At 42.2% G+C, this 25,339-nt stretch overlaps 1 protein-coding gene across 1 annotated transcript in view; it reads right to left on the bottom strand.

Moving 5' to 3' along the window:
* The window catches only part of LOC147449351 (uncharacterized), a 198,764-nt gene extending 175,431 nt beyond the window's left edge, over window positions 1–23,333 (bottom strand). Inside the window, 4 exon segments of the mRNA XM_086521546.1 lie at window positions 16,035–16,108; window positions 22,644–22,695; window positions 22,814–22,888; window positions 23,258–23,333. Coding sequence (XP_086377672.1) covers window positions 16,035–16,108; window positions 22,644–22,695; window positions 22,814–22,888; window positions 23,258–23,333 — 277 coding nt within the window.
* Between the last annotated feature and the right edge of the window lie 2,006 nt (window positions 23,334–25,339).

The raw sequence follows: 25,339 nt of genomic DNA, 5'->3' as shown, positions 1-25,339 counted from the left end.
TCTTAGGTTAGCCGAGATAAACACTTCGGTAAATCCTTTTATTTTTCCTCTCATTAGGTACGATATTAGCTTGGACGTCTATATTTTTGTGTTATTTTAAGCATTAGGACATGCATAGGCCATGGATAATGGCCCAGGAATAGAGGTTTTTCCCTTTCATTTTACACCACACATTAGAATAAACGTTGCAATTAGTAGAAAGATCCATTTTCAACAACGAATGGTGTTCATGTTTGGTGCCCAAAGAGTAGGAGAAATTCTTGCATCACCAAACCCTGTCATTCTACCTCTCATCAACTACCACACTTCTTTTGATGTACATGTGTTCATTTTATTTTAAAATGAAGTGCAGCCCGGCAAAATAGTGTGTATGTTTGTTTTTTCTTTGTCCAAGTTGTTACAAGAAACAAAAAAACGATCATTTGTTCTAACTGGGAATGTGTGTGCAGTGAAAGTTCAATCCTTAGAGATCTAGCTCTATTACCAATTGAGTTGCAGGAGCAAGTAGTAAGGCGTCTCCCTCATAACAAGAGGGTGGTGAAGTTAAGACGAAAGGTCCTACGCGTGGATTCCATTTTCCTCTTGTTGTTGGGCACTAAGGAAGACCACGCATTCATCCAACTAGTGTGTGCCCTAAGATTGGTAAATAGAGTGAAATTTGGCGTTTGGCGAGTGCATTTCACCATTGAGGAAGACTCTTCAGGAAACTTGCGGCCAGAGTTCATGCTTCATAGACTCACATTTGGTGAATTTTTCCCTCATTTGCGTCTTATTAATAATCTTCCATTTGCTTTCAACAAAGGAGATAGGGAGCTATTCAGAGCTTGTCTTAATAAAGAGAGCATAGAGAAGATTGCTAATTTGTATAAATTCTCATCCTTCTCTACTTTCTATGACACTTTGTTCATAGAGACATTGTAAATCTCTTTATGCTTTTGAATGATTTAACCATAATCCTAAGGAGTTTTTGTCCAGGAATTTTGTAGCACAAGTGGAGTCTTTAAATCTTGCAAACTGGATTGGACTTGATGAGGATGTTCTTTATTAAATTGTGAGAAGGTTCCCTCACTCCGACTGTGTGGAACTCGAAGGAAAGGAGCTCCTAGTCAATTGCTACTTTCTCACGGCCTTCGACTAGCATGAAGATCTAGTTTTTATAAAACCGCCTGTGCTTTGGGAATTGTAGAGCAAGTGCAATTTATCACTTGGGACGTGGTTGCTCTTTTGGATCCAGAAAATGAAGTTCTAGAGATTTCTGTTTATCGCCTTAGCTTTGAAGAATTTCAACCCTTCTTAGAGCTCATCAATAGTCTACCTTTTTGTTTTGATCAAACAAATCGAGACCTCATTGAAGCTTGGATAGCTGAAGAAGAAAACCTAGAGTGGTATTTTCGTACTTCTTCATTTGCAGGCGAGTGATTCTAAATCTCTATTGTATCCCTTATTGTAACTCGTGTTGTAATCTTTCATAATAATGGAGAGCCAACGCCAAATGTCTGGATATCCTCTTTTCTTTGGAGAGCCTGGAGAGGATGCAGAATTATTTTTAGCAAATTTCAAGATGTCTTGCCGTATCAAGAGGATAGTAACCGATCAAGAACGTGTAGAAATGTTTGAGGTGGTCCTTAGGAAAGATGATAGTACTTGGTTTGACTCTTTGCCTGAGGAAGTTAAGGGGAATTACACAGAAGTTTTGAATCGTTTTAAGAGATACTTCTTTGATCCCCAAAACACTCAAAAACTATGGCAAGACATTGTTTCTCATAAGCAAAAAGACTTAGATGACTACTACTTGTACGAGCAAGAGTTTCTACGTCTTTGGGCTCTATGGATACGAAATGTTGCTAACCCTGGTGATGGTGCAGAATTTTTAAAGAAGGAGAGGTTCATAGCCGGACTCTTTCCTGACCTTAAGGTAAACGTTGAGGCGGGTGCACCTGCTACTTTTGATGCAGCTGAAACTAGGGCTGCTGAGAAGTATAGGAAACTCAAGTTCTTAAGGGGAGAGGTTCCAATAGAAGGTCTGAGACCCAAAGGTAAGTCACAAGCATCAACATCTAGGGAGCTTCCTGAGGTAACGGATGAAGTGATTGAGAAGTTAAATGAATCTTTAAGGAGCCTGTCAATTCACCTTGCACAAGCTGTAGGTCCAAAGGGACAAGCAAAGAAGTCAGAAGAGAGAGAGCCACGAACTAGGAGAGTCTTGCAATGTTGGAATTGCGGAGAGTCTGGACATGGGATGTATAATTGTCCTTGGCCCCGTGGAGAGCCAGGGAGACCTAACTTGAATTACCCAATGATGAATGCAGGAGAAGGAGCTGGTCAACAACCAAGGCTTCTACAAAGGCCAAATGGACCAAGACCACCTCCACAAGGAATGGAAGGAGTTCCACCTTTGCCAGATCCAAATGTGCATGTGGTAGAGGTGACAAATTCAAATGAGGTTGACATGGAAGCCAATGGCATTAAGCGTGGCCGAGGAAAAGGTAAAGAGAAAGAAGGAGTCACATCACAGAGTAACCATGGACAAGGCAAGAAGGCAAAGGAAACCAAGGAAACCAAGAGGACTCGATGTCGTATCAACCTCCAAGACTTCCCTCTTGGACATGGTATGGCTCCGTACAAATTGTTGGAAGTCATGAGAGGTAAGGGTCCTGATATTTCATGGCCTCAATTTCCTGCATTATGTCCACAAGTTAGGAGGGATTTAACAAGGGCAGTTAGCACTAGGAGAAAGGTAAAAGAGAGTGTGCCTGTTGTAAAAATTGCACAAGCTGAAATGAATGAGGACATTACACCGGTGCTAGACTGTTACATCAAAGGAAGATTGGTTAGGAAAGGTCTAGTGGATGGGGGTGTACAAATTTGCATCATGACAGAGGGACTCATGCAAAGATTAGGCATGCACATCCAGGAGACACCTGAAATTAAAGTCAAGATGGCAAACAATAGCAAGGCTAGGTGTGTAGGCATTTGTAAAAATGTCTTTGTAGAGGCCTTTGGCATTAAGAAAGCGGTGGATTTTTATGTTATGTCGACCAAGGGAAGTGGTTATCCATTTATCCTAGGAAGACCATGGCTAATGAAAATGTGAGCTTTGCAGGATTGGGAGAGTGGGAAATTAATTTGCAGGAATGACAATCATAAGAAGGTTGTCTTTGACATGAAGGAGCAACGCCAAGAGGAGTTCCATGAAGAATCATCTCAAAGTGAGACGGAAGAAGGTTGGACCGATAGCACTTCAGAAGAAGAAAGTAGTGGCAGCATTACTGAAGAGGAGTCTTCCATCGAAGTCATGGGGGTAAGGTTTAAGCCAAGCAACCAAGAGACCTCTTGTCAAGGCTTGGAAAAGGTAGGTCCTCAAGAGAACGAAGGTGTTCAAGATGAAGGGATGCTGGAAGGTATGCTATCAACAACACTTACAAAGGGTGAAAGAGAGGAGTTCAAATGTGTGCTAAGGAAGTTTCCTAGGCTTTTTGCTAAAGACTACACCGACGTGCGTGGGGTAGATGTTGTTCAACACAAGATTGAGTTAAAGCCTGAGGCCACACCTAAAGCTCAGAAGCTACGAAGGCTAGGAGTTATAAAGTTGCAGGCTCTACTCAAGGAGGTAAGAAAGCTTCTAGCAGCAGGTTTCATTTATCCAGTGGAGAATTCAGAGTGGGTCTCTCCTGTTGTTGTCACTCCTAAGAAAAATGGCAAGTGGAGGGTGTGTGTGGATTACCGTCCCCTCAATGAGGCAACAAAAAGAGATCACTTTCCCCTCCCATTCCAGGATGAGATACTAAATGAGGTAGCTAGTCATGAGAAGTACACTGTGTGCGATGGTTACTCAGGTTAATTTCAAATAGGGATTGCATTGGAGGATCAATTGAAAACAACCTTTATCACTCCTTGGGGTTGTTATGCTTTTAGAGTCATGCCATTTGGTCTGACAAATGCTCCTGCAACATTCCAACGTTTCATGAATATGGTGTTTCAAGCATTCTTTGGAAAGTCAATTAGGGTGTTCATTGATGATTTCTGTATTTATAGCTCAAAATCATTGCATCTACAAAGGGTAGAAGAAGGTTTAAAGAAGCTCTACGACATGGGAGGTCAACTCAACCCCGACAAGTGCCATATAGGTGAGGATGAAGTAATCTTGCTTGGTCATAAAGTTTCTTACAAAGGCATTGAAGTGGATCCTTCAAAGGCAAAGGCTCTTATTGAGCTACCATCACCCAAGAGTCTTAAGGAGGTCATCTCATTCATTCAAAAGGTGAAGTATATGTCACGCTTCATTCACTTAGCCTCGGAGTTACTTCACCCTTTGCAAAAGTTGACACAACAAGTAGAATTTGCATGGTCTGATGAGCTTGAAGAGTACTTTTGTAACATTAAATCCATTTTGTCAAAGCTACCAACACTCATGCCTCCTTGTTGGGAGTACACATTCTTTGTTAGCTCTAGTGCTGGGAAAGAAACAATTGGTGCAGTTTTGCTACAACAAGATCCCTATAGTACCAGGATGCGGCCCATCTACTTTGCTAGTAGGGTCATGAATGCTTTAGAGAGAGGCTACACGGAGGCAGAACTCATGATGCTTTCTCTCATGTTTGCGATAAGGAAGTTTAGATCCTACTTACTCCCAAAACCTTTTGTAATCCTCACCGCAGAGAATCTGTTCCCTTGGGTGTCATCTCAAATGAATCTTAGTACTAGGATCTCAAAGTGGATTATGGAGTTGCAAGAGTTTCAATACTCTTTCAAGGTAGAAGATAGTGTGCGTGCACAATTGGCAGGGATTCTCACTTATAGGGTGCATGAAAAGGAGATTAAGGTGCCTGAAGTAAAGACCCTACCATTGCCACCACCAAAAAGTATTCCTAATGCTTTTACCTTGTTCTTTGATGGAGCTTTTCGTCGAGCCACAGGAAAAGCAGGGGGAGGGCTAGTGTTGCTCAACCCAAGTGGAGAGGTGGTCATGAAAGAGAAGTTCAATCTACCAAGTTTAGCTAGCAACAATGAAGCAGAATATGACACACTACTTCATGGTTTAAAAATATGCATTGGCCATGGTATACAACGTCTCATGGTAAAAGGGGATGCACTTATCATTGTGAAGCAGATTTTAGGCATTTGGGTATGCAAAAATGAAAGACTAAGGGCCAAAGTTCATACCATCCATAGGCTATTTAATCAATTTGAGGAGGTGCAATTATATCATATTCCTAGGAAACAAAATGAAGATGCTGATTTACTTGCACAACTAGCCGTTGCATGTGTAAAGAAAGAAGTGCAGGTCATCATGGTGGCGGCTGCTGTGAAGCAACCGAGGTACCAAGGATTGGAGTCATTGGCTCCCATCATTGGCTACATTTTGGAGGGTGAGTTTCCACCAGACTTCACAAAAGCTCAGAAGAGGAGACTCATGAAGAAGGAAAGCATGTATCTCTTCCTAGAAGTCTCCCTCTATCAAAGAGGGAAGGATAAAGTGTGCAGAAGATTACCAACTATCACGGAAATTCCAGACATTCTAAAAGGTTTGCATGAAGAGGCATGTGGTGGTCATTTTTCCCTAGAATGAACTGTGAAGAAGATTTTTCTTGCGGGGTATGTTTGGCCAAGTCTACATGTGGATGTCCAACATTGGCGTAAAAGTTGTCACAATTGTCAGGTAAATGGGAATAGAAGATTGATTTATGGTCCAAGGCAAATCATGCTTGCAAATGGACCCTTTGAAAAGTGGGGCATTGATGCTATGGGTCCTCTGCCTAGGACAAAAAATGGTAAACTCTACATTCTAGTGGCTGTAGACTATATGACTAGGTGGGTGGAAGCACAAAGTGTGGCAAAGGTAAATGAGAGGACAGTGAGCAAATTCGTCTACACTCACATTTGTTGTAGATTTGGCACACCTTTGGAGATTGTTTCTGATAATGGTCCAGGGTTTAGAAAGGGATTGCTCATAGAAGTCTGTGAAGAACTTCGCATTCTACATCGTCACAGTACACCCTACTATCCCCAATCAAATGGTTTGGTAGAAAAAGCTAATGGTGTCATTGTAGGCATCATTAGAAAGATGGTGAAAAACAAGACAAAGTTGTGGGATGACTTCTTGGATGGTGCCTTGTGGGCGTATCGAACCACATATAGGGAAGCCACGGAGTTCACACCATTTCACTTGGTCTATGGTCAAGAGGCTTTACAGCCAATTGAACTAAACATTCCAACAATGCGACTTCATGGCAAATCAGCACAAGATGATCAAGAAGCATGGATGTATCGACTTCTTACCTTAGCTGAGCTTGAGTGGAAAAGAGAAGCAGCATACGAGTGCTATAAGAGGAAAGCCACACAGACAAAGGAGAAGCTTGACAAGAAACTGAAGGACAAAGGCATCAATGAAGGAGATCTTGTGCTAAGGTATGACAATCAACTCGATAATCGTTTTGATGCCAAATTTGAAACAAGATGGTAGGGGCCATACATAGTCAAGAAGGCTTTCGATTCAAGTTACTATCAACTTATGGACTTGAATGGGAAAGAGCACTCCAGGAAGGTAAACGGCTATCGCTTGAAGCCTTACTTGAGTCGCCTTCTACCAAAGGATCTACAAGAGCAAAAGGCAACTATCCCATGTAAGTATTGTTCCATGAAGCATGAGTGTAACACAAACCAAAATTCCAAGGGGCCAAACAATGAAGATCTTGTCAAAGACTCAGAAGCACTCTCTTTGGAAAAGATTCTTTATGATGGTACATGAATATACAATCATCCTGGGGAAGGGCTAATGATAGCCATTTTTCGGCTCTCTGTGATTGCCATAGTGAGTTATCCCCCCCTATCAAGTCACTCAAACACTGTGGTTACCCTCACCCTTTCACTGTATATAGGTGCGTGTGAGTTAGGAGACTTTTCCCATATCTCCTTACTGAAATAAAAAACCCTCAATTAGCTAGGCATTGGGCTAGTTTGAGCCAAAAAAATAAAAAAATAAGTATATTATGGCCCATGCGTATGTAAATATTTCTTTGTATATAGGGCCTAAATAAAAGATTTTTTCATAATTATTTTGGTATTTATTTAAATATTTTTACGTAGGTGTGTGTTATTTATGCTCTGTACATTGCCTCACCATTACCACAATTTTTCTTACCATTTTTCATACTCTTTATTCCATATAGAAATATTTTCATGTAAGCTTCTCTTATATTTGGTGTAACTCCACCCCAACAAAAATCCAAAAAAACTAGTTTTATTTATGTGTATATTTTTTCACTATTGTGATTTTTCCCTTCCTACATCTATTTTGTTTTTTTTCTAAAAAATTAGAACACCAAAAATATTTATCTTTTTATGGTAGCCTCATAATGAGAGAGATTTCTTTTGACCCCTTTATATTTTTTCCACTTATATTATTTATATTTGACATGTACATATTTTTTAGACCCCTCAATATTTGATTTTCTTAGTTGTACTATTCACTTATATCATGATCTCAACAATATCTTCAATTATAGACCTACCAAATAAGGTCAAGGGTAGGTGGCATGCATACATGCACTATGGAGGGCTCACTCTTGGAGGTATTCAAAAGAATCATCCAAAGAAGGACCCCACAAGGACCTTGTGCAGTGGAAAAAAACGGTCGGTTTTGCTGAATTTTTAAAGTTCACTTGCTCTCCGAATTTGAAAAGGTGATACAAACAAAAGTTGTAGCTCGTGGGCTGAACTTTTGCCTCAAATTTTTTCATATTTTTTTGAGCTACGAGCTGTGAGCTATGATTTTATTAGTGGACCCCAGTTTTCCCATGCTATGCAGCCACACTCTCTCTTCCACTTTATCATTTTCTCTTTCACACACACTTCTCCACTCATCATCCCCACCTCTCTCACCACTCCTCTCTGCACCCTACTCACCTTTCCTCAACCTTGAAGAATAAGAGAAACCATGGTGAACTCATACCTCCCACACACAATTCCATTCCAAAATTGACCACCTAGTCTCATTTTTCCTCCTCCAAATTACCCATATCTATCAAAAAAACCACAAAATTCAGCCTCTTCTCTTAAAAGACAGCATCATGGTGGTTGATTACTCAGCTTCAATTACCTTGTCTCTCAAGGAAGGTCAAGAGTGGATAAAAAATGTACCGTCAAAGCTAGTGGACGTCAACAAGCGTCAAAATTGACCCTACTCAAGACACTTGGAGCATCAACCTTGTAAGAAATCCACCTTTTCTTACCTCTTAAGAGTTTTTCTTCCTTATTTGTATCCTACATGGATACTCCCATTGTAAATATCCAATTCCATTTGTAAATTAATACTAACTCTACTAACACTAACCCACTATGAAAAGTCCTATCACCTCCATTTCTCTCCTCTCTCTTTCCCCACCAACTTCTTGATAATTCCAAGCAAAAGAAATTAGATAAATTGCTGAAAATCTAACCCAACCATGGTTAGAGGAGTAACCCTAGCCTTCAAAATTGCTATAAAAGGAGGGTGTAGCTAGCACAAAAGGGGGGAGAAGAAAGAGCACTATTCTATAGCTTGAGAAGCCAAGCTCAACCTCTTGAGAAGGATCTCTTGAGTGGAGTCTCATTGGCATTAGGCATATGTATGTGTTGTATTAGGGGTGATTAGCAAGGGAACTCTATGCCATTGTAAGAGAGAGTGATCATTAAATTGAGAGTAGGAAATCTATCATTTCTCCTACTAGAGTGAGCCCAACATTTGCTGAATCAAGGAGGGTAAATTTGGACTAAGCATGGATACCTTGTCTCCCTTCCAACGTGAAGTCATGGACAATAATGATGTGTAAGTGTCTTGGTGTTTTATTTAAGTTCTTGATAGCTTGTCTCCGGGTATTGTTATCAATTTAGCCATAAATCCCACATGCTGTAAGAGGGCGACAGGGTGGAGATGACTACCCTGGCCTTAAGACAGTGATTGGGGTGGCTTTTTTCTTGTGATGTGTTGTGGTGTAATTTACTCAGGCTATGTTGAACAAATACTAATCTCACTTTGATTGGTCATGACAGATTTGTAAGAAGGCATTAGTGCAACAAGCACCCCCTTCCCCCTTCTCTCTCTTTCTTACATATATATATTTATGTTTGCTTGATCATTAACGATACACTTCAAAGCAGCCCGAGCACCATCTCCCTCTCTCTCCCTCTCTCTCTCTCTCTCTCGTGTTTTAGTGTGTGAGAGTGTTCCATTGGTGCTAGGGTTAGTGTAAATTCCTTGCTTGTTTGTGGGTTGCTCTAACGATTCTCCTCTTTTGCGTCCTAGTTGGCTCTTAAACTAGGTGGTGCCCCTTGTGTAGTTGGGATTTGGCTGGGGGTTTGTTGTTTTGGTTTGTGTTGTGTTGTGCCCCAGCCCCATTGAGCAGCACGGGAGCCTTGAAGGGTGTCTAGAGGTTGCTCTTCTTGTTGCCCGCCCCGGACCGCTTCAAATTGGTGCCCCCACTAAGGACAGGCTTGTGTATGTTTTGTGAAGGCTCAACCTTTAGCACAATCAAGTAAGTAGCTTGCATGAATCACGAGAATTTGTATGATCCCTTCATTCCCATTGCAAGGCAAAAGGTACACATATAGTACTAAGTTGCAATTTCAGCGAGTAATTCGTAGAATTTTAGGTCCTCTTAGGTTAGCCGAGATAAACACTTCGGTAAATCCTTTTATTTTTCCTCTCATTAGGTACGATATTAGCTTGGACGTCTATATTTTTGTGTTATTTTAAGCATTAGGACATGCATAGGCCATGGATAATGGCCCAGGAATAGAGGTTTTTCCCTTTCATTTTACTCCACACATTAGAATAAACGTTGCAATTAGTAGAAAGATCCATTTTCAACAACGAATGGTGTTCATGTTTGGTGCCCAAAGAGTAGGAGAAATTCTTGCATCACCAAACCCTGTCATTCTACCTCTCATCAACTACCACACTTCTTTTGATGTACATGTGTTCATTTTATTTTAAAATGAAGTGCAGCCCGGCAAAATAGTGTGTATGTTTGTTTTTTCTTTGTCCAAGTTGTTACAAGAAACAAAAAAACGATCATTTGTTCTAACTGGGAATGTGTGTGCAGTGAAAGTTCAATCCTTAGAGATCTAGCTCTATTACCAATTGAGTTGCAGGAGCAAGTAGTAAGGCGTCTCCCTCATAACAAGAGGGTGGTGAAGTTAAGACGAAAGGTCCTACGCGTGGATTCCATTTTCCTCTTGTTGTTGGGCACTAAGGAAGACCACGCATTCATCCAACTAGTGTGTGCCCTAAGATTGGTAAATAGAGTGAAATTTGGCGTTTGGCGAGTGCATTTCACCATTGAGGAAGACTTTTCAGGAAACTTGCGGCCAGAGTTCATGCTTCATAGACTCACATTTGGTGAATTTTTCCCTCATTTGCGTCTTATTAATAATCTTCCATTTGCTTTCAACAAAGGAGATAGGGAGCTATTCAGAGCTTGTCTTAATAAAGAGAGCATAGAGAAGATTGCACTATGGAGGGCTCACTCTTGGAGGTATTCAAAAGAATCATCCAAAGAAGGACCCCACAAGGACCTTGTGCAGTGGAAAAAAACGGTCGGTTTTGCTGAATTTTTAAAAGTTCACTTGCTCTCCGAATTTGAAAAGGTGATACAAACAAAAGTTGTAGCTCGTGGGCTGAACTTTTGCCTCAAATTTTTTCATATTTTTTTGAGCTACGAGCTGTGAGCTATGATTTTATTAGTGGACCCCAGCTTTCCCATGCTATGCAGCCACACTCTCTCTTCCACTTTATCATTTTCCTCTTTCACACACACTTCTCCACTCATCATCCCCACCTCTCTCACCACTCCTCTCTGCACCCTACTCACCTTCTCCTCAACCTTGAAGAATAAGAGAAACCATGGTGAACTCATACCTCCCACACACAATTCCATTCCAAAATTGACCACCTAGTCTCATTTTTCCTCCTCCAAATTACCCATATCTATCAAAAAACCACAAAATTCAGCCTCTTCTCTTAAAAGACAGCATCATGGTGGTTGATTACTCAGCTTCAATTACCTTGTCTCTCAAGGAAGGTCAAGAGTGGAGAAAAAATGTACCGTCAAAGTTAGTGGACCGTCAACAAGCGTCAAAATTGACCCTACTCAAGACGCTTGGAGCATCAACCTTGTAAGAAATCCACCTTTTCTTACCTCTTAAGAGTTTTTCTTCCTTATTTGTATCCTACATGGATACTCCCATTGTAAATATCCAATTCCATTTGTAAATTAATACTAACTCTACTAACACTAACTCACTATGAAAAGTCCTATCACCTCCATTTCTCTCCTCTCTCTTTCCCCACCAACTTCTTGATAATTCCAAGCAAAAGAAATTAGATAAATTTCTGAAAATCTAACCCAACCATGGTTAGAGGAGTAACCCTAGCCTTCAAAATTGCTATAAAAGGAGGGTGTAGCTAGCACAAAAGGGGGGATAAGAAAGAGCACTATGCTATAGCTTGAGAAGCCAAGCTCAACCTCTTGAGTGGAATCTCATTGGCATTAGGCATATGTATGTGTTGTATTAGGGGTGATTAGCAAGGGAACTCTATGCCATTGTAAGAGAGAGTGATCATTAAATTGAGAGTAGGAAATCTATCATTTCTCCTACTAGAGTGAGCCCAACATTTGCTGAATCAAGGAGGGTGAATTTGGACTAAGCATGGATACCTTGTCTCCCTTCCAACATGAAGTCATGGACAATAATGATGTGTAAGTGTCTTGGTGTTTTATTTAAGTTCTTGATAGCTTGTCTCCGGGTATTGTTATCAATTTAGCCATAAATCCCACATGCTGTAAGAGGGTGACAGGGTGGAGAGGACTCCCCTGGCCTTAAGACAGTGATTGGGGTGGCTTTTTTCTTGTGATGTGTTGTGGTGTAATTTACTCAGGCTATGTTGAACAAATACTAATCTCACTTTGATTGGTCATGACAGATTTGTAAGAAGGCATTAGTGCAACAAGCACCCCCTTCCCCCTTCTCTCTCTTTCTTACATATATATATTTATGTTTGCTTGATCATTAACGATACACTTCAAAGCAGCCCGAGCACCATCTCTCTCTCTCTCTATCTCTCTCTCTCTCTCTCTCTCTCTCTCTCGTGTTTTAGTGTGTGAGGGTATTCCATTGGTGTTAGGTTTAGTGTAAATTCCTTGCTTGTTTGTGGGTTGCTCTAACAATTCTCCTCTTTTGCGTCCTAGTTCACTCTTAAACTAGGTGGTGCCCCTTGTGTAGTTGGGACTTGGCTAGGGGTTTGTTGTTTTGGTTTGTGTTGTGTTGTGCCCCAGGTCCATTGAGCAGCACGGGAGCCTTGAAGGGTGTCTAGAGGTTGCTCTTCTTGTTGCCCACCGCAGACCGCTTCAATAGCATGTAGATTACCAAACAACCACTCAAAGATTAGCCAAGATCACATCAAGCACTCTCACACACATATAAAAGATTTCTCTTAATTAACATAAGTAAGAGGAGGAGAGGTTACTAGCATGAAACAATTTGCACTCTAGAATGTGCAAGAATAGAATGAATGAATGAGCTTATGGGCTCATGGTGAGTGATACAAAGACTCAATGGGGCTAAGGGAGGCTTGAAATTACAAAGGGGAAGGCCTCTTTATATAGGAAAGAGAGTGATTAGGAGTGAGGTTAAGATCCAAGTGTAATTTGTACAAATGAAGCTTGATTAGGGACGTTCAACCAATGAAGAAGCTCCTTCCAAGTGATTTGTTGACCAATTTGCAACTAATTAGCTCCATCATCACTTGTGTTGTCTTCACTCCTTCCTCCATAGCTTGAGTCCAAGAGCTTCCTTATTTTAAAATGTAAAGAATCTACATAAAATCAATACATATCTAGTAATAATAGAAAGGGGTTGAATGAGAACTTATGAATTACAACAAGATTAAGCATGACTTGAGAGGTGATTAGAAGAGGAATTTTGATGGGTTTTTGAGCTTGAGAGAGAGGAGGAAGGAGAGGAGGGTGAGAAGACCAATGGCTGATTTTAAGAGAAGGTCTCAATGTGGAAAAGGAAGGGTGTGTGTGTGTAAAGGTAGAGGGGGTGGTCTCCACCACAGTTGAAAAAACTGGCGTCCGCCATTTTGGCCATATCTCCCAGACCGTAGATGCAAAAATTATAAACATAATATGGTCAAAATCTCCAGCTCATCAGCTACAACTTTGATGAAGACAACTTTTCTTGGATCGGAGTGGAAGTATTTTTTAAAAATTCAGCAAAATCATGTGTCTGGTTCCTTCCTTTACCAAGTCTTCCACTTGGGTCCCATCTATTTGAATCATCATATGGCTCCAAAGCCATGATGATATGAGCCACTCATGACCCTTGAATCATGGGTGCATGGCTCCACAACCACATCATATCTTTTCTTTTCACATTTACATATTTTCCCTTCCCTGTACCACTAGGTTCTCCCTCTACCTTTCACCTCCGGAAAACTAGTCAAGAAAAAATTCCTATCAAATCATTTTTTTAATTTTTCCAAGAGGTTGTTCTCACTCTTTCTTTTATTGTAAACCTCTAGAAGCAAGGAAAACCAACAAAATATAATAAACAAAAATTTGTGATAGGCTCGGATCATAGCCCCCCCAAACCTGGCTAGGGGTATTTATGCCTCTAGCCTACTTTGTTTGATCTTGAGCTGACCTTATCCTGATGTGATAAGGCTTTAGACGCCATCCATTTGTCCTGGTCTTGTGTACTTTACCATCAATGTCTTGAAGTCTGTAAGAGCCATTTTTGAACTTTTTGGCGACCAAGAACGGGCCTTCCCATCGAAAAAGAAACTTTCCATCCTTACGAGTGTCGAAGCGATTGTCATATCGAAGCACCAGAGATCCCTTTTTGATTTCTTTGGATGCTAGCTTTTTGTTGAAATTTTCTCTACGCTTCTCTGCTTCTTGAGAATAGTGGTTGATGGCTTCTTCACGATCCAATTGCAGCCTCTCTAGATCCATGATCCTTTGATGTACTTTCTCCTTTTGAGAGCCTACCTGGCTACCCAATATTCGAAGACTTGTTAACTTCACTTCAATGGGCAAAAGCGCCTCCTTTCCATAAACCAAATGAAAGGGTGTGTACCCTAATGTGGTTTTGAAGGAGGTTCTATAGGCCCATAGAGCTCCATTCAGGTGTTTGTCCCAATCTTGGCGCCTGGCATGTACCTGTTTGGTGAGAATTTTGCAAATGATTCCATTTACCTTTTCCACCAAACCATTGCACTGAGGGTTGTAAGGAGTAGAGTGTTGATGCTGAATATTTAGCTTCTTCATGAGTTCTCCTACCAAGTCTGCTCTAAACCCTGGTCCTCTATCAGATAGTATTTCAAGAGGGGTGCCAAACCGGCAACAGATGTGGTCAAAGATGAACTGACTCACATCCTTAGCAGTAATTCTATTGGTTGGCATAGCCTCAGCCCATCTAGTCATGTAGTCTACTCCCATGATGATGTACTCTTTACCTGACTGAGTGCGTGGTAGAGGCCCTATGGCATCAATTCCCCACTTCTCAAAGGGCCCATATACCTTTATTGGGTTCTGAGGTTCAACTATGAGCCGTCGTGGTCCTGCTTTCTGATATTCATTACATGTTTGACACCAGTATGTGACTTGTTGAAATCTTCGTAGGAAAGCCGCCTTCAATCCCTCCCAATCAATTCTTTGGGTTGGATCTAGAGCCTGGAACCACACCCTAGCTTCTTCTTTGAGCACCAAAGGAAAAGATCTCAATTTCAATGCTTCGTCATCCCTCCCAGAGACAAGGAAAGCCATCTCCAAGTTATCCAAAAAATCCCCAGCATTTTCCCCACTACGCCCAAAAAAATTTGGGAAAGCCATCATAAAAATGGGTTGCCTTCCTCTCAATACAGCACAAAGATGAAAACGTCTAGGCCCAAATCATATCTTATTAAGGGTAGAATAAATGGATTGATAGATGCATTAATCTCAGCTAGACGACGAGGGCCTAGTAAGTTCCTTATGATGTTTTGGAACCTAAGCTTTGTGCTAGCTATTATATGCACAGTTTGTCTAGAAAGAGGTTGGAAAGGTCCATATAAATCCCTATGATTCATGGAGTATGCTTAAAGCAAGATGAAGATGTGAACATCAAAAGATACATTATACTCCAAAATAGGAAATATTATAGGGTCAGGGGACAACAATATCTCTCTCAACCTCTCAGCTCCAAAATAGAAGACCAATCTTTGTTGGAAAAAAATATTTCTATCAATGCGCACATTCACCCTAATATTCTGAACTGATTGAAAGTTGTAGAAAATGGGATTATTCATTGGTGCATTAAATACAAACTTCCATGAAGCACTTCATTGAAGTTGAGCTCTCTTGGATCCCACCATTTGAGAGATGCGAAGAATTTGCTCACCAGTGATTAGCCTAGCTTTGGTGTGACCATCTTCAGCTTTGTAGAGTTCATAGGGTTCAATGGCTACCCTCTCAACCACCTTGATCCTTCTTGCTAGTAGTAGTTGGAGTGCATCACCATATGTAGCCTCTTGCCAATACCGCACCCCATTGATGTGTAGCTCCCCCTCCAAAAATTTGTTAATACCCGAGTTTGAGAGTGCTTTCACCACCTGGAGTCGAGGCTTCAAAGGAAGTGTCTTCACACTAGCCACAAAGCACTCAACACAATGCTTTGACCTAGGGACTTGATGACTACAAGATTTTTCTTGAAGCAAAGAAGGGTGTGTGTAGTTAACTCTCTTTACCCGCATACGTGCCGTTTGTCGATAAAGACGCTTCTTTTCTTGAGCTTCCTGGGGAGACCATAGTGGAAGTCTCGGAGAATTTGATGGATCTTCCTTCATAGGATTGACAGAGCGCTGCTTGAGAACTCCTCCGTGGGGGCACCAATTTATGACGAAGGAAATTTGGAATGGCGGCCTCTACACCAAAACAAACTCCATTGTGCCACAAGGGAAATGAGATGAGGGCACCACCTAGTCTTGGAAGCGTGGACTAGGACTGCTACACAAAGAGAGAGAGAGAGAGAGAGAGAGAGAGAGAGAGAGAGAGAGAGAGAGAGAGAGAGAGAGAGAGAGAGATCACTATGAATGAAGCATTAACCTTAGTGTGTGTACAAGGAATGGATGACTTCAAACACTCCCAACACAAATAGCATGTAGATTACCAAACAACCACTCAAGGATTAGCCAAGATCACATCAAGCACTCTCACACACATATAAAAGATTTCTCTTAATTAACATAAGTAAGAGGAGGAGAGGTTACTAGCATGAAACAATTTGCACTCTAGAATGTGCAAGAATAGAGTGAATGAATGAGCTTATGGGCTCATGGTGAGTGATACAAAGACTCAATGGGGCTGCGGGAGGCTTGAAATTACAAAGGAGAAGGCCTCTTTATATAGGAAAGAGAGTGATTAGGAGTGAGGTTAAGATCCAAGTGTAATTTGTACAAATGAAGCTTGATTAGGGACGTTCAACCAATGAAGAAGCTCCTTCCAAGTGATTTGTTGACCAATTTGCAACTAATTAGCTCCATCATCACTTGTGTTGTCTTCACTCCTTCCTCCATAGCTTGAGTCCAAGAGCTTCCTTATTTTAAAATGTAAAGAATCTACATAAAATCAATACATATCTAGTAATAATAGAAAGGGGTTGAATGAGAACTTATGAATTACAACAAGATTAAGCATGACTTGAGAGGTGATTAGAAGAGGAATTTTGATGGGTTTTTGAGCTTGAGAGAGAGGAGGAAGGAGAGGAGGGTGAGAAGACCAATGGCTGATTTTAAGAGAAGGTCTCAATGTGGAAAAGGAAGGGTGTGTGTGTGTAAAGGTAGAGGGGGTGGTCTCCACCACAGTTGAAAAAACTGGCGTCCGCCATTTTGGCCATATCTCCCAGACCGTAGATGCAAAAATTATAAAAAAAATATAGTCAGAATCTCCAGCTCATCAGCTACAACTTTGATGAAGACAACTTTTCTTGGATCGGAGTGGAAGTATTTTTTAAAAATTCAGCAAAATCATGTGTCTGGTTCCTTCCTTTACCAAGTCTTCCACTTGGGTCCCATCTGTTTGAATCATCATATGGCTCCAAAGCCATGATGATATGAGCCACTCATGACCCTTGAATCATGGGTGCATGGCTCCACAACCACATCATATCTTTTCTTTTCACATTTACATATTTTCCCTTCCCTTTACCAATAGGTTCTCCCTCTACCTTTCACCTCCGGTAAACTAGTCAAGAAAAAATTCCTATCAAATCATTTTTTTAATTTTTCCAAGAGGTTGTTCTCACTCTTTCTTTTATTGTAAACCTCTAGAAGCAAGGAAAACCAACAAAATATAATAAACAAAAATTTGTGATAGGCTCGGATCATTAACTTGGCATAATTGGCCAAGGAAAACCTGATTTTTACAAATCCAAGTGCCATTTATCTACTTTATCAAGAGCATGGCATCACCAAACACATTTAGGCGTTGAACCCTTTGCAAAATACACTGTTCTAATCCAAGAATTAGGGCTGCGTACTCTGATTTGTTGTTGGAGTGGGAGTGCAATAGCTGCCCAATAGAGAAAACCTTTTTCTTTTGCTCATTGAAAATGACGATGCCAGCTGCAGCCTGGTCCACTATCCTTTTGTAAGCTCCATCAAAGAAAAGAGAGTGAGCTCCTTCTAGCTTAGGAACATCTACCATTGGTGTCACTCCTTTTCCTTCTGTGTTGACCTTTAACTTTTTCTCATAGTGATGATGAGTAAGAATACCTGCTAGACTAGCTCTGGTGGAGTTATTCACTTGCATAGTGTAATCAAACTCTTGTAATCCAAAAAGCCACTTCGAGATTCTAGATGAGACATCCATGTGTTGCATTACATATGGAAAGACTTCTTCCATTGTTAGAATTACAAAGGGTCTAGGCAATAGATAAGAAAAGAACTTTGTAGTGGCAAACATCAATGCAAGCACCATGTGCTCTATCGTGGTGAATCCTTTTTCTGATGGGGCCATGACACGACTAGAGAAGTAGATAGGATTCATGAAAGAGGTTTGGGGGTTCTTTTGGATTAGTACGGCCCCAAGTGTATCACTTCCTACACTGGGGTTAACATAAAATGGCTCGTCCCATCTAGGGGGTGCAATGGTGGGAAGTGAAGCTAGGATCTGTTTCACTTCGCTAAACTATTGCTCATATTCTTCGCTCCATAGGAAGCCATCTCTATGGGTGACTTGTTGTAAAGAGAGAACCACTTGAGAGAGCAAGTGAATGAGCCTACTCAAATACCTTACCTTTTGAAGGAAAGAGACCAATTGCTTAGCTATTGTGGGTGATGACAAAGATACTAAAGCTTGAACCTTGCTTGGGTCAGCCTCAATTCCTTTGGCTGAAATTACATGGCCGAGAAGAGTGACCTTGCTTTCACCAATGTGACACTTATCTACGTTAAGCTGGCCACAGAAGGCTTGCATCCTAGCCAGGCCATCATAGACCTTCCTCAAATGGAGGGAGGGAGAGTTGTAGATGCAAAAATCATCTATGAGAACCCGTATTGACTTACCAAAATATGGATGGAAGACAAAATTTACATAGCGTTGGATGTGGCCGGAGTGTTGGTGAAGCCAAAAGGCATCACTCTATAAGAAAAACATCCCCATGGTGTTATGAAGGTTGTATTTTTATGGTCTTCTTTTGCAATGCTAATATGGAAGGAGCTTGAGTAGCCATCACATATTGTGTAGCGCTCATGACTTGCTACCTCGTTGATGACAATCTCGTCTTGGAATGGGAGGGGAAAATGATCCCTCTTTGTTGCTGCATTGAGAGGATTTTAGTCTACACAACCTCTTCACTTACCCGTTCTTCTTTAGCGTGACCACCAGTGGAGAGACCCACTCCGAGTTGAACTACCCACCCCAAGCCTTTAAAGATTCTGCACTACAGGATTACTTCCTTCCTTGAATCTTATGCGGTGCTGCATCACTATGATGCCTGTGATCTTGTCATAACCATCAATGAATAGTTTCGTGAAGTTACCCATCATAGAGATGTATTCTTCTCTCTCTTCACTAGCTAACTCACTAGAGAGCATCCGATATAGCTTACTTGTATCCACCAAGGTTGCGTACCTAATGGTCCCTCTTGGTTCTCCGGTGGTGTTTCAGACTGTGTCAATCTCTTTGGATCTCTGAGGATGACTCCCATCACTTCGATGCTACTGTCACTCTCTTCAGTTGTCGTCGTCTCTTCTCTTTGAGGTGGTTGAAGAGTCACTGGTAAATTCGTCTTCCAATGCCTCCAAGATCATGTTGCATTGCTTCCCAGTCTTTATTCACTGAATATGTACTTCCCTTTAGCATCCTTCATTTGGATCATTTCAGTGCTCCGGCCTTGCTTAGCTTCCATAGCCATGAGCCATGGTCTTTCGAGAATGATAGGGTAGCCCTCCCCTTTGTGTGGCAGGACAAGAATTTCTACCTCCACTTTCATGTTGAATACCTTCACCTTGACTGCATTCACAATGACTATGCATTTCACTTTGACGTTATTTGTCATTTTAGCTCAGCAGGGTGCCGGCCTACTTACCTCTAGGCCTAGATGGTGCATCAGTTTTTCACTCATGACGCATATTTGTGCGCCATCATCTATGTAGATGTTTGAGATGTGTTGCCCCTTGATGTAAGCATTCATGATAGGTAGAATGTTGTCTAGATTCCTCCCAAGGATATCCCTAGCTATCCTTGGTCTTGACTTTCTAGTACTTACCATCTTCGTTCATTGTCTCCTCATCCGTGGTGCAAGATGGAGTAATTGGGGTCAGGTTATTTTCGGACCCTCCATCAAAACATCTTGAACTAGGTCATATGGTTTAGCATACTTGCCCAAAAAAAAATCCACGATGTCAATCTTTCGCCGAGGCTTAGATGCATGCTTGCTGGACTCTCCTTTTTATTTCATCTTTTCCTCACTTTGAGAGGCCTCTTTGTGCCTAGCACGCTTCACTCCCATGACATATACTTCTTCTACTTTTACTTTTCCTTTGTCCTTCTCTTTAATGCGCTCTTCTACCTTTGCTTTTCCTTTAGCTTCAAGACTGATGACACTCACTGCTTGGTTTCTAGCAAGTGGTGGAGGTAGCGGTGGTAGTGGTGGTTGTACGAGCAGTCGAAGGATTTGGACCGGTGGAATTGGCTTTGGTTGCCTACACGGTGGTGGCCTCGCCATTGGTGGAGAAATCTGATTCTACCTTACGCCTTTATTGAAGTTTTTCCTTCTTGGATGAGGGCAATAGGACATGCCATGGTCGTTCTCTCCACAGTTGTAACAATGGTAGTCCTAATTCTGTCTTCGCTGCCCTCTTCCTTCGTTTGGATTTCTGGCAGGTGCATGCACTTGATGCACCAGATGTACTGAGAGATTTTCTAACTGGTTGTGATCAGGTTGAGCAAGTCTTGTTGATCTTCAGCTGGTTCCTATGACTGATTCCTCTAGCCGGCTCTGCTGTAGGTGTGGCTAGGTGTGGTCGGGCCCTACCCAATTCCTCTTCCTCCGTAGTTCTGGATTGTAGACACAATTTCTTATCTTTAAGGCAGGATACTTCAATTGCTACCTCATACTTAGCAAGAAACCTTCCCTTCACCTTCTCTTTAAGAATTGGCCATAAACCAGCCACAAACCGGTCTTTCTTTAGGAAATCGGGTGCCCCTTCGCCCTCCCTCAGCGATGCAACCCATCATCCCCATAGATCCACGAACTTCGATTCGTATGTTGCATACTCAGCCATACTTCCTTGCTTCAACCCCATCAGCAATTGCCACAATTTTTTCAATGTGGTGCCTTCTCCAAAGCGCCTTAGAAATGGTGCTCTTAGTAGGTCCCACCTCTCCTCTGTGGCTTGCACTAAGGCGTTGTACCATGATCTTGCTTTCACTTTCATTAACAATGGAAAAATACGCAGACGCGAAGCATCGTCATCCCTTCTAGAGATGACACATGCTATTTCAAGATTATCTAGGAAATTCGAAGCATCTTCCCCCACCTTACCCGTGAAGGTTGGGAAGGAAAAAATTTTCATTGCAAAACACCACTTTCAAACTCTCTTAAAAAAAAAAACACACAAGTAGCTTAGCGGCTTACAGCGGCTTCTTACAAGTTTGGGTGGATAGATCAAAACAGGCTGAAAATTGAAACACTGAAGGAGTGATGATAATCAACACGGGGAGGATAATGGAATTTGGGGAGCTAAGGATCTCTCCTAGCACCACAACACGAAACAAAAACACAATCTTTTGCTGAGAGAAGATCTCCCTATCTACACACACACACACACACACACACACACATGTGCATGTGCTGCAGAAATCTAAACTGAAAAGCGGTTCGTCCGTTATCCATGATGCACAGAGTGTAGAGTTCTCACTTATACCCTTACCATGCCGGTGTTGACAAGTCGGCACATCCACAGGAGGTCATCGCCCTTCATAGACTCCACCTTCCCTTCATTGCTCAACACATATGGAGTGATGGCGACGTGTTTGACCACTCCTAGCCTTTAGCTAGCAGCACTTGCAAGTACTTACCATAATTGGCTCGTTGCATGAATTCCACACCATTTAATTGTAGCTCATCTCCGGCCCACTAGGTTTTACCCGTGGTAGACAGTTTCTTCAGGATGAGTTGTATAGGGAGGGGAGGAAGGCCCTCTACCCGCCTTCCAAAACATCGAGGACAATAGCCAAACCACTCCTCTCTAGGGCATGGGAAAATCCTTATCACCTCCACTTCGGGGTTGTCAAAGTGAACTGGCAGCACTCGCATGCGTGCCGCAAATTGATAAGCAATCTTCCGTCAATTTGTCTTGGATGACTTTCTTTTTGGCAGCCTAGGCACGATTCTGCTTTCCAAACTCAAAGCACCCATGTGGCCAGATGTTTCTCCTTCCTTGGGGGTCATGTGGTTTAGAACTGGCCTAGCCCCCCTTTTCCCTTGGTACGAGCAGCCCCTTTGGGCCACTTAGGAGCAGAGGCTATACTTCTATTTTCAGATTCCTTGGGGAACAGAGGCTTTACTAACCTCTTTCCTTCCTTAATATAGAAAATTGCTTTGTGGTGGACGTCGATGTATAGGATTTCCGCTTCTCCTTTACTTCTGTTAATAGCACTCATTGATAGAGTGCGATGGGTGACGACAATGAGAGCAACTTGCTGCCCTCCGTCTGGTGGCTCTTGATTCACGATAACAATGAGAGATGCGAGATGGAGAACTTACTTCTTGGATGTTGATGATGGTATATTTTGGCAGCAGCACTTCGATAAAGGCTCTTAGTGCTTCTTCAATTTCTTCCTCCTTCGTTCTCTAATTGGAGAATCCTTGCAGCCACTCGTCCATGGTGGACAACGTGCATCATTTTCAGTGTTGTAAATTGAAGGCTTCCAAGAAGCCCTCCTCAGTGGGGGCACCAAATGAAAATTGCAAGCACAAAATGGACCCCAACAACCTCTACACCAGGCCCGTGTACACAGGACTCGTCATGAGGAGTGAACAAGGGGCACCACCTAGCTTTGAGCTGCTAGGACGCAGACAACAACAATCCAAATAACACTAACACAGCATACCGCAGAGAGAGAGAGAGAGAGAGAGAGAGAGAGAGAGAGAGAGAGAGAGAGAGAGAGAGAGAGAGAGAGTGATGGAGACGTAGACAAAGGCGATGAAAACCGTTCAAAATGTGAGGGAAAAATTGATTCAAGATGATATTCACAAAACCCTTTGTTTTGGCAAGATGGAGACCGCGGAGAGAGAGAGAGAGAGAGAGAGAGAGAGAGAGAGAGAGAGAGAGAGAGAGAGAGAGAGAGAGAGAGAGAGCCTATAGTGCATTCTCTAGGGAATTTTCACGTGTGCAAGGAACCTGCATAGTGACCCTTGGAGTCAGTGTGTGCATGACGTCTCTTTTAAGTGATGACCCCTGATAGTGACCTCTCAGTGCTCTTTTATAGGTGCATGGTATATTAGTTTAGTATAAACTAATTAGGTTTAGGGCCCTAAGCTGGAGAGACAAAGCAGGCAGTCGGGTCCTGGATGGTTGTCTAGTGCTTTGTTTTGGGAGAAATAAGAAATGATATTCTCCTCGGTGGGGCTTTGTGACCATCACCTAGAGAGAGCTGGAATATACAAAAGTTTTTTTACAAAGTTTTGGCTTGGAAAACGGAAAATGAATTACGCTACGAATGTTTACTGACGAAATGTGTCATGGATGAGATGCTGGCGAATTGCAGGCTGTTGCCGAGTGTTGGTGTAGCGTGCTCGTCCATTTCGGTGCCAAGTGGGGTATGCCTTCAACATCATCCTTTGATTTCTTGTTGCCGTTGTGTGTTTTTGGGTCCTTCGTCATCCATCGACGCATTGATATCCATTCCTTTGCTTTTTTTGCTTCCTATACATGTTGTGTGTGCGCATTGTTGGTGCGTATGTGACTGTATGCATGCGTTTATGTGTGTAGTGTATGTATGTGTGTGTACATATTTGTGCTTGTGTGTATGAAAGAGAGAGAGGGCTGAATTTACACAGATAGATAGATAGATAGGTATATATATATATATATATATATATATATATATATATATATATATATATATATATATATATATATATATATAGAGAGAGAGAGAGAGAGAGAGAGAGAGAGAGAGAGAGATTGAGTGAGCCTATGTGAGAGAGGTGTGTGGGTGTGTGTAAGGGTGGGGGAACAAGAGAGAGGGAGATATTATTTCACCTGGCGATAATGGATGAGAGAGAGAGCGATGGCGGTGGCCACCTATAGACGAAGGAGAGGGTGAGAGAGAGAGAGGTGGCGATAATGGAGAGAGAGAGAGAGGGAGGAGGGTTGTGCGAAGGGTGGCGCCCCCCTCTGTGAGCGCAAGGACAAACGGTGGGGGGGGGGGGGTGGCACCCTGCAACAACCAAGAAAAAAATGTTTTTTTATATTTCTTTAAGCTCCCCTCCTCTCGGGGTTAGTTCCCACGGCTAAGAATTTTGAAAGCCGGTCATCAACGTGCCTACTTTGTTAGACCATGAGACTACCAAAGTGGGCCTGGTTGTTTCAAGTCAAAGGGCCGGGGCGGAGAGGTAGGGGAGGGGGGTGCCATTTTTTCTATCCTTTTATCACCCTTGAGATTCGCGCGAGGCTTTGCCAACTATAGATCCTATGACCCAAACCCTACTAGATCTAGGGTCCGTGGTAGCCTTTATAAAATTGTCCTTTAAATCGACCATGCTTTAGAGATAACTAGTGCGGCTGATGGGCTTTGCTCTCCTCTCTCTCTCTCTCTCTCTCTCTCTCTCTCTCTCTCTCTCTGTGTGTGTGTGTTTGTGCTTGTTGTGTGCCACCAGAGGCTGTATGGGACACTGCCGGTTGAAGCTCCTACTGACACATGTCTGGGGGGAGAGCCCGGAATCTCTTCCCTCATTATAACTGTATAGATGGGTATTTAAATGATCTAAACAAACAAGACCAACAATTTCTTTATTGAAAGTGATGCTTGAAACTAGAAATTGTTGATTGGGGTTAAGAGGGCTCATTGGCCAAGGGAGGTGGGTGTGCATTGCTCCTTGGTTGTTGCCAGCTGTGTGGAGCATCTACTGCGGGGGGAGGGATCTGCATGGAAAAGACCAAGGATGGTTCTAGGGGGGAGTCTCTTATTGACTTGTGCCCTTCGTCCTTCGTAGGTTCGTCGGCCCCTATTTTTGTACATCTGGTGGAGGTCGCTCCTCCTGGGCACCCATGAATTGAACTGGCGGCCATTTTCTTTTTGTTTTGACTTAGCAACATGTTTTGTAGGGGTGTAAACCCTATTGAGCATGGTGGCAGTGCCCAGTTAGTCATTCAATAGGGCTTGGATCCCCTGCAAAAGCCTGGATGTGCTCGGGTGTCGGTTGTCTTGTGCATAATGATGGTGGCTAACGACCCCCCCTATTGTGGCATGTATTGGGTAGCTTTTTTGACCTTAGGTATGCTGGGATCTACTCGTATCTCTTATGATATGTTTTGTACACTTGAGGCTTCGTGTAAAAGACAGTTCTGCTGTCTATTATGGAACTTTTTTGAGGACTATTGTGGTATGTTGTGATGCCATGGATCGTTGTAAGCATGGTCTATACTTTTTTTTTTTCATTAATACATCTCTCACTCACTTTTGTGAGTTTTACCAAAAGACTTTCTCTCTCTCTCTCTCTCTCTCTCTCTCTCTCTCTCTCTCTCTCTCTCTCACACACACACACACACACACACACACACACACACACACACACACACACACAC

Source organism: Adiantum capillus-veneris, chromosome 10, assembly GCF_014529385.1.
Source record: "Adiantum capillus-veneris isolate H3 chromosome 10, ASM1452938v2, whole genome shotgun sequence".
In the NCBI taxonomy this organism is placed as follows: Eukaryota; Viridiplantae; Streptophyta; class Polypodiopsida; order Polypodiales; family Pteridaceae; genus Adiantum; species Adiantum capillus-veneris.
Note: the sequence above shows the minus strand (reverse complement) of the source record. Positions and strands in the feature narration are given on the sequence as shown.